Source organism: Phocoena phocoena, chromosome 12 (genome assembly GCF_963924675.1).
Source record: "Phocoena phocoena chromosome 12, mPhoPho1.1, whole genome shotgun sequence".
NCBI lineage: Eukaryota > Metazoa > Chordata > Mammalia > Artiodactyla > Phocoenidae > Phocoena > Phocoena phocoena.
Genome location: NC_089230.1, coordinates 78,794,441 through 78,809,718, shown reverse-complemented (window position 1 = coordinate 78,809,718; position 15,278 = coordinate 78,794,441). Strand labels below are relative to the sequence as shown.

Sequence of the window (15,278 nt, the reverse complement as noted above, 5' to 3'; positions counted from 1 at the left end):
CCTTTGCTGACATTTTTGAAACTTACTCTCATATTACCCATTTGTGATTAAGTATAAAATATGTCCTTTCTAATTTGTTGTCTGTGTCAAGGCTGAAGTAAGCTTTGATGTAGACAATAAGTAGAGTGACTAATGCTTATGTATTATTTAATATTTCTCTTTAAAACATCATGTTTCTGTAATATATTATGAAAAGTTTTATGTATAGGTCTTACTAAATCATTGTATTTCTAAAAGTAAGTAGATATAATTGTACCATTAAGTATTATTTTAAAAACATTAAGTCCTTAATCTAAAATATCTACTGCAACTTTTATAAATTTTAATATGCAGTGTTTAAGTAGTAAGTGGGATTAAGTTGTATCTACTCAGGGAGCTTAAATTATGAAACACTAAGTCAGGATTAATGATAGGGGCTAGTTCATATTGTCTTTATTTTATTAAAAGATTTATATTTAAGTGAACAAGGTTTTATTATACTCGGTTTTTAATGCCCCTGCATTTGTGAGTCAGATGTTTTTGACTACTTTCAGAATGGTGAGGTGAATTATATCTTTAGTATATTCATAGAAAAGAACAGAAAGCAACTAAAAATTCCCATTAATTTGAATTCTAAGCAGATGAGTCTACAGTTAATTTTTGTTTAAGTTGACATTTTATTTATCATTTTAGACACAGATGTCTGTAAACTTTATATTCCATCCATGGTTGGAACTTTAAGAAGTGACATTAATATTTATTATGGTATCTTCCTTTGTTATGGTAACCTATATTTTTATAAGGCATCATTGAAATATGGAAATTGTATTATTTCCACTAAGATAATGGGGACATTTCCTGGTGGGATACCGCAGCTATCCCAAAGGAAAAAATATATACATATATAAATTTGATCTTTTACCATGGAAAAAACTGAGTGGAGAGGAAAGAAAACTGGATTTTACTCTGCAAAGAGTAGCAGTCTTTGTGCTATCTTAGGAAGAAAATGTACAGTTTCTGATTCTAGAGTCAACATAGTTTGTTAGGAATCGTACTCGTATTACTGGGTTTATATATAAAAATATACAAGTGAATAATGGATTTAATATGTTTAAATTACTTTTTATTGTCTTCTTTATCAGGAGGATGAGGTGATCATTTTGACTATTTAGAATCCTTTGCCTAGTTCCATTGGCATGTCTTTAAGCCGTGTGTTATTTTTAGGAGAATGCAGTATTTTTAGTCTGCCGTGATAGCAATATATTCATTGACATTTGATCAGAAACAGTTTTTAAATGAAGTAACCTTTCAATCGCAAGACTAAAAATTCTGCACGATACGTGCTTTGTTTTAAATGTGGCTGCATGTGATTGTTTTCTTTAAGAATAAAATTAAATTTCTTTGTCTAGACATTTTCCAGAAATTTTACACATGCATAATTAAACATTTTAAAGACTTGTGTGGAAAGGCAATTACAAATTCAGCTGGGAAGCAGTTGGCAACCTGGAGGGAAAAAAAACATCTCCTAGGGGCGTCTTTAATGGCCAGTTAATTCTGATGCTGTTACCTAATGTTTAATTTTACGTATTCATTCTCAAGTTCTGGAAAATTGCTAGTCCTGTCTTTCTGTGTCCAGTAATTTCTTTTTCCTCCTTCTAGTTTCTGCAGGGCTGACTTTTCTTCTTCCTTTTTCTGAGTTCGTTATAGGTTCTAGTAAATGAATACTTTAGATGCACGTTCTTTTAGGAGAGAAAGCGAATTTTCTCTTCATTTCTTCGGAAATGTTTTCAGTCATTGCATAAATTCTTAGCATAAGCATAATGCTTACTAATACACTTTACCTCATATATACTAATACAGAAAGGTTTAAAAATTAATTCCCGGGCCATGAACGTTGTTGTTAGCCTGTCCACTGGTTACTGCTGTTGAATATTGGTGTAGCTGATGGCAGTTAACCCGAAGGAGTGTAATGCTAAGTGTCAGATTTAAATTTTTATTACAGTTTTTTAAATAAAACCTCAGTTCTTTTTGACCTATGGTTTCACGTTGATTCATTTCAACCGCTGATACTCCCTTCATTTTCACTCAATTTATATTTTTATATAATGTCCTAGTTTTAGAATTAAAGTTGTAATTAAATTGGAAAACATCTCATTCCATTTTTGACTGAAATAGTTGTAGATTCACATGTCATTGAAAGAAATAATACATAAATCCTGGGTACACTTTGCCCAGTCATTCAGTTTTTGAATGTGTTGGAACACTAAAGTTTTATGATTGACACATTTTATTTTTGCATGTTATATAGTGAGTAGACGTTGTGTAGTTGTGTTAGTACACTTAAATAATGTAAACCACAATTAATTGATGTCTTCTTGTTTTGTAGTATCTTAAGGGAGGTTCCTTGAAAGATCCTTTGTTAGATGACCATGGAGATTTTATTAGAATGTGCACAGCCATGAAAAAGATTGGTTTGGATGATGAAGAAAAGCTTGATCTGTTCCGGGTAGTAGCTGGTGTTCTGCACCTTGGAAATATTGATTTTGAGGAAGCCGGCAGCACTTCAGGTTTTTTTTGTTTTGTTTTCTTGTGATCTTTTTGTTTTGCTTTATTTTAAAAAGGAGTAAAATGAGAAGTTTGTCACTTAATTGTCATATGAAAATTTACTCTGTGTGCAGGCTTGTTAATACCCTACATTTCTAGAATATACTGTATTATGTGATGAATCTTGCAACTACGGGATGCTGCATTATTAGTTCTTATGAGCTCTTTTTGAATAAATCAGTGATACTGATGAGGAAGAAACTCGTCCTGTGAAGGATAAATAATCCTGACTACCAGGGTCATATTTGGTTAAATTTTTCAACTGATACTAATCTTTTCCAATAAGTGAACATAATAATTCTCTCTACCATCTTTTAAGGTATTGTGACATTTTTCTGGTTCATTGATCTAAACTTGGAATGGTTAATTAGGATAATGGAATACATGAAAGCCCATATACATTGTTACTGGGAAATGAAAACAGGTTAAACTTGATGCAGATTGAACAGATCATTTAAATGCCTGCACTATAGTAACTTTTCAACTGTATTGTTTCAGTCTCTACATAAATAGTAAGGCTTTTTATGTGATCTTCAGTTTGATCCATGAATGCGGGAGTTGGCAGGCTATGGCTCGCGGTCAGATCTGACTAGCTGCCTGTTTTTGTAAATAAAGTATTGTTAGAACACAGCCACACACATTTATTTATGTTTTGCCTATGCCAGCTTTTGTAGTGGCAGAGTTGGGCTTGTGACAGAGACTGGATGGCCAGCAAAGCCTAAAACCTCACTCTTTAGAGAAAGAGATTGTTGACTCCTGCATAAATACATTGTTTAAAAGAGTTTTTTAAAAAATCGGAAGCACCATTTAACATAGTAGTCAATAACATGGGCTTTAGTGTCAGACCCCAGAAGCTCTCTAAGCCTTGGATTTTTCATTCGTAAAATAATGAAGAAATAATCCATGAGAAGTGTTTTTTCCTAGCAGTAGTTTGCATATAAGGAAAAGGGCACAAGAGGAAGGAGAAAGAACATTAAAAAAAATGTCTGCTACGTGCAAGACCCTTCATAAACTGTATTTCATCATAAACATCATAATCATAATCTGAACTTAACAAAGATAATGAGGTAGAGCCTATTATCTCCATTTTACAGAAGTAGGACCTGTGCAGGAGTTTAAGTAATATGGTCATTAGTGAAGTTGTAGGTGTGAGAGCCGGTTCTACCCATGTCTGACTAACTCCAGTACGTGTGATAACTGCCCCTCATTGCCCCCTGTCACTGAACCTGCTGAGCAGATGGAAGTCAACAGTCTGAGTGGCTTTCAGACTGAGTGTCCGTGGTGCTGTGACATCAGAGTGTGGTGTGTAAGAGCACGTGGTCTTGGGCCAGGCTTTTCACTGTGTGTTACCTGCCTGTGTGACCTTGGGCCAGGAACTTAACCTCTGTGTCTCGGTTTCCTCACCTGTAAACTAGGAATAATAAACAACAGGCCTTACCTCATGTTGTAAAGAGGAATAAATGAGTTAACTATTTGTAGAATGATGTGAATACTTAAGTCTGGCATGTAGTAATCACTCTAAGTGTTTTTTAATGAATAAGAAAAATAAAAGTGCAGATTACTCCCAGATTAAAATAAAAGAAACAAAAAGAAAAACCAAGCAAAATCAGGTATGTTCTTAGTATGCATTAAAATTGTTACTCGTTTTTTTTGAGGGATTTGAAAATGTAACGAGTGTTAGAATACACTTCCGTTTGCTCCGTAGCATCGTTATACCAAGGGAGCATGTAGGAGTTCTAAGTAATATCCAAAAAGTTTAGAAAAATTAATGCACAGTTTGGACATGTCATTAGAAGTGATAGGTGGCATTTTCACACACGTCATGTTATTACCGTGTGGTAAACACGCAGAAGTACACAGAGGATCATAAATGTGGCATGATCTAGTTAGTTGAAAAGCACTTTAAATGGTCAAAAGGCACATAGCAGATATTCACATTATCTTTTATTTTTCTTCTCAAACTTCCTTCTGTTGAAGGGAAAATGAGCAGAAAGCAGAGCAGATTGGAATGAGGCAATGAATCCAGAGAATTAATAAGCTAGGCTATTTTTATTTTAACAGCTAAGATTTTATTATATTAATCTTCATCCTTCCTATGATCCTTCGTATAGATTCAGATGGTTTCTTGCTAATCAGAATTGATTTTTCCTGCCCTAGAGAGCTCAATTTTGGCAATTTGAGAAAGCTCTGGATATTCGTAATTATTTTATCAGAAAATTTATTCTTCAGTAAATGTTCAGACAGCTCCCACTGCTATTTAAAAGTTTTTTCATGATGGAAATGCAAAGAATGCCTCTAGGGACTTCCTATGTTTTAAAAATTCCACATAACAAAAACATACATTATTATAACAACTAATGTAAAAAGTGTTCAGAGAAGTTCTTTTTTGGAAGGAGAGTGACACGAAAAGCCTTGCGTTATTTCCCAGTATTTTGCCCTTTTGAAACTTCTAAAATAAATTTTTTCTATGCTAGCCTTACATAATTCCTGGAAGTGTGTAAGAAACTTTGCAGAATAGTAAAAAAAAAAAAAAAGAGAAGTATTTAAATGAATTAATTATTGTTGATCAACTTCTTGAGATATAATTTTAGATAATGTGTGTGTGTATAAACTAGAAATTAGTAGTAATCTTACTTTCATAGAATTAAAGGTTTAATATATCTTCTAAGTATTCCTCTCCCCGTATTCTTTTTTTCAGCTTTATTGAAATATAATTCACATTGAGTTGTGCAAGAATCACTATATTCAGTTTTAGAATATTTTCGTCACTCCAGACACAGACGCCATACCCTTACCCCCCGCCCCCCCCCCCCCCCCCCGCCCCATCTCCTCCCAAATCCCTAGCCTTTAGGCAACCACTGTTCTACTTTGTCTCTATCAATTTGCCTGTCATGGGCATTTCATATCAATGGAATCATACAGTATGTGCTCTTTGTGACTGGCTTCTTTCAGTTAGCATAATGTTTTCAAGGTTCATCCATGTTTTAACGTGTGTCAGTACATCATTTCTTTTTATTGCTGAGTAATATTCCATTGTATGGATATACGACATTTTGTTGATCCATTTGTTATTTGGTGAACTTTTAGGTCGCTTCCACCTTTGGCTCTTGTGAATTATGCTGCTATAAACATTTGTGTGCAAGTTTTTGTGTGGACATATGTTTTCATTTCTCTTGGGTGTATGCCTAGGAGTAGAATTGCTGAGTCATATGGTAATTCTATATTTAACCTTAAGAGGAATTGACTTTCAAAGTAACTGAAGGGTTTTACATTCTTACCACCCTAGTGCCTGCCAAGTGCTACCTCATTGTGGTTTTTATTTGCATTTTCCCGATGGCTCATGATGTTGAGCATCTTTTCAACTGTATTGGCCATTTGTATATCTTTTGAGGAAGGACTACTTATGTTCTTTACTCACCTATTAATTGGGTCACCTTTTTATTACTGAGTGGTAAGGGTTTTTTAATATGTTCTAAATACAAGTTCCTTATCCGATGTATAATTTGCAAACATCTTCTCTCATTCTGCGGGTTGTGTTTTTCATTTCTGGATTCTGTTCTTTGAAGCACAAAAGTTTTTCATTTTGATGAAATCCAGTTTGTCTGTTTTTTCTTTTGTTGCTTATGGTGCCATATCTAGGAAGCCATTATCTGGTCCAAGGTCACAAGGATTTAATAGTGTTACTATTTTTACGACTATTACTAAATAGTAACTATTACGACTGTTACTATTTTAAGTTTAATAGTGTTACTCTTACCTTTAGGTCTTTGATTGATGTTGAGTTAATTTCTGTGTAGGGTGTGAAGTAGGGGTCCAACTTCATTCTTTTGCATGTGGATGTCCAGTTGCCCACTGCACTTTGTTTGAAAAGCTGTTCTTTTCCCCAATGAATTGTCTTGACAAGCCCTTATTCATATAAGATCTCACGGTTTCTTTCTCCTGAGAGCAGTCTGTTAAATAGTTTATTAATTTGTCATGATAAAATTCTCATTGTGATTTCATACGTTCTTTGTAATTTTGAAATTAGTCTTAAAATGAATCATTTATAAGCACGAAACCATAAAAATGTTAATAAAATGTTTATTATTTTTAATATTAGTAGTAATAGGATAATAATTATCGGTACCTTCATAGAGTGCTTATTATGGACCAGCCACTCTTCCAGGCACGTCACGTATATAGCCTTTTTAATCTTCATAACAACCTTATTAGGCTGGTACAGTTAATTATCATCTTTATATGGGTGAGGAAACTGAGTACAGAAAGAATAAGTAACTCGTTCAAGGTCACACAGCTAGTAAGTTGTAGAGCCATCACAGCCCCGAGTCTAAGGACTGTCGTATTCTGTCTTTCTAGAAAAAACTTTTTGAAACCAGCTCCATAAATAGAAATCTATAGATATGATGTACAGGAAATAGCCGTGGCCGCCTCACCCTCTTCCTTTGTCCCCGAGCCTCACAAGCACATGCGTGTGCACACACACACCCCCACACACATAGACAGACGTCCACGCCCACACTGACCTACTACAGTGCCTCACAACATCTACCACTGAAATTACTCCTTGATATTTTCTGCGGTCGTATGATTTTAGTGATAAGGCACCCTGTTATTCCAGAGATTTATTTTAATATATTAACAAGGATTATAATCTATCTTTAGTATATTTTGCTTGCTGGGTCATTAAAAAATGAAACCGTGACAGGCTAAAATTGATGGGCTGAAAGGATTGTATCATGGGCTGCCCTGAGTGAGGGTCTCCCACTGACCTTGGCAGTGTGAGTGTCTGACAAGGGCGGGGAACAAGTGAGGTGAAATTAAAAGTCACAACTAAGCCTTATCTAGTCCATAGTTTTATGTGAGTGAAGTGTACTTCTAAGAAATGCATCTTGAAAATCTGGTTTACATAATGTTTATTAATTTCAAATTGAAATACGTGTTCGTTAGGTGGCTGTAATCTGAAGAATAAATCTACTCAGTCATTGGAGTATTGTGCTGAATTACTGGGTTTAGATCAAGATGATCTTCGTGTAAGTTTAACTACAAGAGTCATGCTAACAACAGCAGGGGGCACCAAAGGAACAGTGATAAAGTAAGTTCCCTAACTCATTGCTCGGTAAAAATCCTGCCTTGTGGGGGAAAAGGCCAGGTCCTCTGTCGCTTGCTGAATAAGGCAGGCAGTGAGTTCTGGTTGACATATTTCGAAAAATTTTCAACAAATTAAAAAAAAAAAAGGTTAAAAAAATCGTTTAGCCGCTCAGAAAATTCGGTAACTCTTACTTTGGGAAATATTAGCAAGGTATGCTTAGCCTGATTCTTTGCTAAGCCAACTCCAAATTATTATTATGAAGAAAATCTCAGCGAGGAAGATGTATAGTAGTGCCCTACAGTTGCGTGGCTCCTTGGAGAGATTTCTGGCACCCAAGGGAAGGCTGGTAAAAGCACAGGAGGGTGGTCCTCAGCAATCATGTCCTCCATTTCCCCTGTGTTCCAAAGCAGTTCTTTTTTGTGTCTTAAGTATGGCGTGTCCACATAAGAGTCTCTTTAGGAAAGGGTTCTATTACAAGAAATGTAAGTTGGAAAATCACTGTTTAGAAGGGATTCAAGTATTGGTCTGACCTGAATGACTTTTAAGGTTACTTCCAAATTTTGATAATTCTTTTCTGGTATTCCCACAGGGCCTCATGCTTTATGGCAGCATTTAGCACAGTGTTTGGAAATTCTTTCCTGTGGCAGCCTCTCTTCATCGGGCTGTGTACCTGTATCTGCAGCGTCTAACACTGTTGTACCATGTAGTTATTTATGTGAAAGAGTAGAGTTGGACAGTTGGGATTTTAAGATGGAAACATTTTTTTTCCTAAACAGTGTTAACCCAGTTTCTGACCTTTAAAGTGGTCTTGAATTAAACGCAATTTCTTTTGCATTTAAGAAAGTCACATGGAAGATTATTCCTCTGAATGGTTTTTTTATATATTCAGCATGTACAATGAGGTATAAATTAAGGTTAAAAAGAGTTTTTGAGCCTAATGTTCTTTTACTCAGTGATGACTTTTAATCTAATTATCTTGTAGATAATTCTCTTGTAGTATTCTACTTAGCCCCGTTTATCTGTCTCTATTCACGAATGACATTTTGTAACTATTTATTTTGTTCTTCACAGTGAATATGTACTTAGTTCTTGGGAATATGGCATTATTTCCACAACATATTACTATGAAGAATTTCTGTTGGTACGGTCTTCTTTCACAGGGTACCCCTGAAAGTGGAGCAAGCAAACAACGCCCGGGATGCCTTGGCAAAGACTGTCTATAGCCATCTTTTCGATCACGTGGTCAACAGAGTGAATCAGTGTTTTCCTTTTGAAACATCATCCTATTTTATTGGAGTCCTAGATATTGCTGGATTTGGTAAGTATAGTTTTGTTTGTGAGTTTGTATCTGTTTGGTACTTTCACACATATTTAAAATAAAATTTTAAAACCTTTTTTTCCCTTGTAATACCTTTCACTTGATGTATTTCCAGTTATATGTCCATACCACCATTTTGTTTCATAAACGATTTAAGTAGGAAGCTAATGCTTCCAAAAAAAAAAAAAGGAAAGGAAAGACTCATGGATTTTGGTCATACTAATGCTTAAATTAAAACATGTTGATTGAAACTGCTATAGGTAGAGATGTCTGTGTACTCTTAAATGAGTACAGCTGATAAAGGTCACGTCTTGAGTACTGCTGATACAGAGAATTAAGTCATTAAAACCATTGGCTCCAGCCAATGGACCTGGGTACAGGTTGACCTCGCACACAGGCCAAACTCATTACTATGTGTAAAAATTCATCATTAGTGTTAGTTGTCAACAGATAGCTATTTCCAATCATTTCCACCAAGTGAGTAAGCTATCAACATAAATGTTTGAGAACAACTATGGAGGTGTATAACCAGAAATGAAATGAGTCACTGACATCGGAATGCTGCTTTGTTCGGACTTACCGTGTTGTAAAAATCTCAAAGTAAGTCTGACCGTTTTTTACATTGGGCTTTATCAGTGTGGGCGTTCCCTCTGTGCAGAAGTGGTGTCCTTCGTAATTTGTTTGTATTTGTCAAGGGAAGATATGAGCGTTTACATTTGGGAGGGGCAGAGTTTTGTTTTTGCTGTAATACATGTTTTAAAATTTACAATAAAGCATTACCTGATGATCAAAGGTAGAGAAACACACATTTGTTTCCTAGTCTGCACTGTTTTAGCATAACACTCACGTACTCAGAGTCATAACATTTTAGAGCTACAGGGATCTTAGAAATAATGTAATACAATCCCTTAATTTTAGAAATGCATTAGTATCCATAATATTTTTTCTAACTATAATTTTACAGATTATATAGAAAAATATAAAGTACTTACATTTTAAGTCATTTTTCTTCTTTGATTTAGATTGCTTTAACACCTGTGCTTTAAAAATCTTTACAAGTGACTTATATTTTACATCTTTTACTATATGACATTTATCTTATCTGACAAACACCTTTTTGTCAAGCGAAGGTATTTTTAATACTTAATTTTAATGCATATAAAAATTTAAGTCTTGAAATAAGAGCATTTGGGGAGTATGGAACAATGATATGTATATTTTTTAACCTAATGTTAAATTAAACATTGATACAATAAAACTTTATCCTTAGTTAAATTTATTAATGTGACGTTGATCTGATGATGACTCTTGATTCTGGTTTTGTTTTCAGAGTACTTTGAACGTAACAGTTTTGAACAATTTTGCATCAACTATTGCAATGAAAAACTTCAACAGTTTTTTAATGAAAGGATTCTGAAGGAGGTAATTGCCATACAATTTAGATTTGAGAACCGCATTAAGCTATTTTAAATTTCAAGGTACACAGGCATACTGCAGTTAGCCCGATGGATGGGGTGTGACGTAAGGTGGCCCAGGGAATCAGAGGTGCCCAGTGTGGGCCCCAGCGGCACATCGGAAGTGTTAATGGTACAGCTGAGGCTTAGGGACCCAGTAAAAACTCTAATAGGCACCTCCTCAGAAGTGAATGTCTCTTGCTTCTTACTGGTGACTTTTACTAGACTTGAAATTCTGCCTGTTTCTTTTCCTCATTCTGTTGTCTTCAGTCTTGCCACAGCCAAACAGTAGTCTGCTCCCAGCCCTGACCTGGGGCATCTCCCTCTATTCCTCTGTGTCTCCGCTTCTGTCCACTCTGCTACCTGCTCGCCCTCTCTCCGTATGGCAGGAAAGCCACCAGGCCAGGAGATTCCTTGGGGCCGCTGGCCTGGCCCACCTCCAGACAGCAATTTCCCTGCCAGGATACCCTGTGCACTGCCAGTGGCCTGTCAGTGGGGTGCTTTTGTCTGGACACCATCTCCGGTCCAGTAAGGACTTCCTGCCCCTTCCTGCTTGTAGTAGATGACTGGTGGCCTACACTCACGCTCTCAAGTCTAGGAAAGTTCCTTTGTAACACCTCAGAGTGCACAGTGAGTAAAAGTAGCTTTGGATCAGTGGATTTGTGATTAGGCTAACCATTTTTTACCTTGTATTTTGAATTCTCCACCTACTGATACCCTCGTCTTTCCTTCCTTTGAGCCGTTTGAGATATGTCTTACTGAATGAAGAAAGTAGAGTTAAAGGGAACTCAGAATTAATCTGTTAATCTAGTGCAGACCTTTGTTTTACAGATGAAGAAACTGTAGAAGTTCAGTGACTTCTGCAGGTGTGAGCCCTCCTTCCAGGTTGCTGGCTCACAGCACCGTTCCCTTCGTATTAGCACCGCTGTGTTCTGAGTTCCCCACTGTCTCTGGACTTGAAATGTGAAATATTTTTCCTGTTCCCATCCCATTCATCTTTCCCCCATTTTTATTGTGTTTTGTCTTTATGGGTTTCCTAGTACATTCCAACTTTTATACCTTATCTTATAATATCTTATATATTATACCAATTCTGGCATAAATAAAACAGCTTAAAACAAGTACCTATCAGTTAAGATCGTTTCTCTGAAAAGTTTCATCTGGCAGCCATAGTCCTTTCATTACTGTGTGAAGTTTTGCATGTATGCTTCTCACTTAATCAGCCTTAAATCTTCCCTTCCACACCAACCCAGCAAGCTTTATGTAGAAACTGCATGAAGAGGAGACAGCGCCTTGATTCATGTTTACTTTCATAATAATTCTTTAAAGTAAATGTGTGAATTTCAAATTCAGATTGAGTTCAAGTAGACAGTGCCTTCTAGAATGACGGAAACCTTTTCTAAGTAGTACGTCTCGTGGGAGGAAATATTTAAACATTCAGGGGGAAAAAAGTTTGAAATATACATCACCCTAAGCGCATTGCGTTCCCCACCCACCTGTGATAAAATCCCTCCCTCCTCCTTTTTCTTTTTAATTTTAAGAAGATACCAGAATTACATCCAGGAACTTAACTTTGATTTGTAAATTATTCTTCTAAATTATGTTTATTTTCCCCAATGATATACTCCTCATATATATCACTGTGTAGATATTAGAGCCCATTTGCAGTTAATTGCTCTTTCCTTAACGTTAGTGCTTGTCTATAAATGTTATAAATCTGCTCTACCTCTCTTTAGACGATGATTAAGGGCTATTGAGGATATATAATAGGAGAGACAAATTTCATGTCAGCAGGGAGCTTGTTGGTTCAGCTGTTTTTTAAGCTTTTTAAAATTATCAAAGTAAGTTATGTTCCTCTGTGTATTCCAGGGGTAAACTGTGGCCTTCAGGACAAACCCAGCATGCCGCCTAATTTTACAAATGAAATTTTATTGGAAGACAGCCATGCTTCTTCATTTACTGTTATCTGTGGCTGCTTTCGCCCTGCAGTGGCATAATTGTACAGTTGTGACAAAGACAGTATGGCCCACAGCTGAAAATATGTACTGTCTGGCCCTTCCAGAAAAGTTTGCGGATCCCTGGTCTATTCTACTGGGAAGTTTGACTTTAGAATCGCTAAAAATGTTTCAAAGCCCTGGTCTTGTCTTGGGTTTGAGTGGTTACAAACAGATCCCTGTGTTTGTGCCTGGCTGCCCGGCGTATTTCGGGAAAAGCGTGCTTATCTGCAGGGGGGAACACTTCCACATAATGTGAACCATGTTATGTTGGCCATGTAAGTTTTTATTTCGCCTTGCTTTAGGGGCAAGGGTTTTTCTTCCCTCATGTTTGTCAAGACTTCTCGGTCCCCGAATCAGCTGGTGTGAGCCTTGTACACTGACTAATCAATAAACGTTCTGGTCGGATATGGCACAGTGAACCCATTTCCTGTCACACAGTAGCTCCATATCTATGATTATGATTATTTCATTTTAGGAGCAAGAACTCTATCAAAAGGAAGGTTTAGGTGTGAATGAAGTGCATTACGTGGATAACCAGGACTGTATAGGTATGTATTTTTTTTTGCTCTACTTTTGGGAAATATGGGAAGATACAGTGAATGATTTCACTAGTAATTTTTCTGTGCTCTGCTGGTTACGGGACTTGAAATTGTGGTACTTGAGAGAGGTTTTACTTCTCTAGTACTGCTAGGAAGTTATTTTTCCTGTGAAGGCATCGAATTCAGCTATATTGAAAGTTTTCGTAAAATTCCTTCTATCTACTGTGAGGGGTATTTTCTTTCTTAAGCAGTTAACGTGAATAAGTTAAGGAGGAAACAAAATTACTTAAGCAGTGAAGGGATTTCTTATCTCGTGTGAGGAAGCCCGAGGCGTCTGCCAGGATTTGGCTTTGCGCGTCTGCAGTTCTTTGTTTCTATTCTCTGCACCCGCACCCTTTGGCAAGTTGGCATCACAAGTTCCAGTGTCCCATCCAGATAGCACCCTGCAGCAGGAGAACAGGGTCTCTGTTTTCCTTGTCTCTTTTTATCGGTAAAGGAGCCTTTCCCTGTCCCACCCAGGGAGTGTTCAGTCTGCCTTTTCTTTCCCACGCATCTCTGATATCAGCTGTGCGGCAAGCCTTGCTTTGAAAATGGAATCTGACAGTTGAGTCAGTGACTCATGTGCTAGATTTGGACACGATAGTGTAATAGTAATAACGATAACAATAATAACAGTACTTTACATTCGTGTTACTTCTCAAAGCACTTTCACATCCTACCTGGTCCACTCAGCATATCCCCTCACACACCATATCCTTTCACAGAGATATCTTGGCTGGAACTCCTCCCCTTCCATTTCCCCTTCAGCCCACTTGGGTCGTGCATCTATCAGAGCACTCTCAGTTATAGCTCAGTTAGCGCGTCCCCCTCCACCTCCATTAATTGCCCCAGAAGCATCATTCTCTGACCAGTGCAGTCAGAACCTGGATTTCTCTTCCTATGTCCTGCGGCTTTTGGAGTCTGTCCCAATTAGCACTTCTGGATTTCTCTTCCTGTGTCCTGCGGCTTTTAGAGTCTGTCCCATCTAGCACTGCCTATGTATTTAAGCAGCTTACATTTTCTAGTTATTTTGGACAGGCAGGAAATTCAGAAACATGAATGGAAGGAGCATAAATTTGTGCTGCAAAAACGTCTGTAGTTTTACTTCAATTTGAATATAGATGTCATGTGGGAGAGGAGGTATTTCTGGCTTACAGATGGAATGGTTATTATGTTAGTCGCTTTCTTTATGGAGTGGTTTTTCTAAAACCTATATTAAATATATGATGTTATTTTCTAATAAATTGCAGATGTGAAACAAAATTCATCTGCTCGCTGTTGCTTGTGAGAGAATACAATACTTACAGGATCATGTTACATTGTTTCTGATCAGTCCTCAAAATTTGTGATCAGTAAGTTTAAAATGTTGTTTTTTATCCTGTCATGTTCTGATTTTTTGAAATAGATTTAATTGAAGCAAAATTAGCGGGAATACTGGATATTTTGGATGAGGAAAATCGCCTTCCCCAGCCAAGTGATCAACACTTTACATCTGAAGTTCACCAGAAGCACAAAGACCATTTCCGACTCTGTGTGAGTTTGCTAGTTCAAAATTGAGCCTCTGGTGGGAAGAAAAACTTTTAGAAACATGTACTAGACATTAGATATTAGGTAATTAGAATCATAAGTTATGTAAGGCTTTGAACAGCTATAAACATCTTCTTAATCCAGCACAGTATCTTCTATAGATAACCATTTAATTTGTATCTATATATTTCTGCTGCTGCTGATCTATCTAATCAAGGCGATTTTAGCTGGATATAAAGTACATTTCACCTATCTAAAACGTATAAAAAGGTTTACCTGTTTCTTCTTTTTTTTAAAGAAGATGTTGCGGGTAGCAGTTTATTAATTAATTTATTTTTTTTTTGCTGTGTTGCGTCTTTGTTTCTGTGCGAGGGCTTTCTCTAGTTTGGCAAGCGGGGGCCACTCTTCATCGTGGTGTGCGGGCCTCTCACTATGGCGGCCTCTCTTGCTGCGGAGCACAGGCTCCAGACGCGCAGGCTCAGTAGTTGTGGCTCACGGGCCCAGTTGCTCCGTGCCATGTGGGATCTTCCCAGACCAGGGCTCGAACCCATGTCCCCTGTATTAGCAGGCAGATTCTCAACCACTGTGCCACCAGGGAAGTCCGGTTTACCTGTTTTCATGTTCTCCCTTCTTAGTTAAGTGGCCATGAGTTGCTCTGTTTTGTATCATGTGACCTTGATCACTTTCCAGGGGTTAGCACCTCGAATCACAAGCGGCTACCTGTCTGCAAAT

The 15,278-nt window shown here is 37.0% G+C and overlaps 1 protein-coding gene across 7 annotated transcripts in view; it reads left to right on the top strand.

Moving 5' to 3' along the window:
- MYO6 (myosin VI) overlaps positions 1–15,278 on the top strand; it is a 115,057-nt gene that overhangs the window by 58,384 nt on the left and 41,395 nt on the right. For all 7 annotated transcript variants that reach the window (XM_065889167.1, XM_065889166.1, XM_065889165.1 and 4 more), the window contains 6 exons: positions 2,366–2,546; positions 7,531–7,675; positions 8,833–8,990; positions 10,321–10,412; positions 12,917–12,989; positions 14,425–14,552. In XM_065889167.1, the coding sequence (XP_065745239.1) occupies positions 2,366–2,546; positions 7,531–7,675; positions 8,833–8,990; positions 10,321–10,412; positions 12,917–12,989; positions 14,425–14,552 (777 nt within the window). The remainder of the gene's footprint in view (positions 1–2,365; positions 2,547–7,530; positions 7,676–8,832; positions 8,991–10,320; positions 10,413–12,916; positions 12,990–14,424; positions 14,553–15,278) is intronic.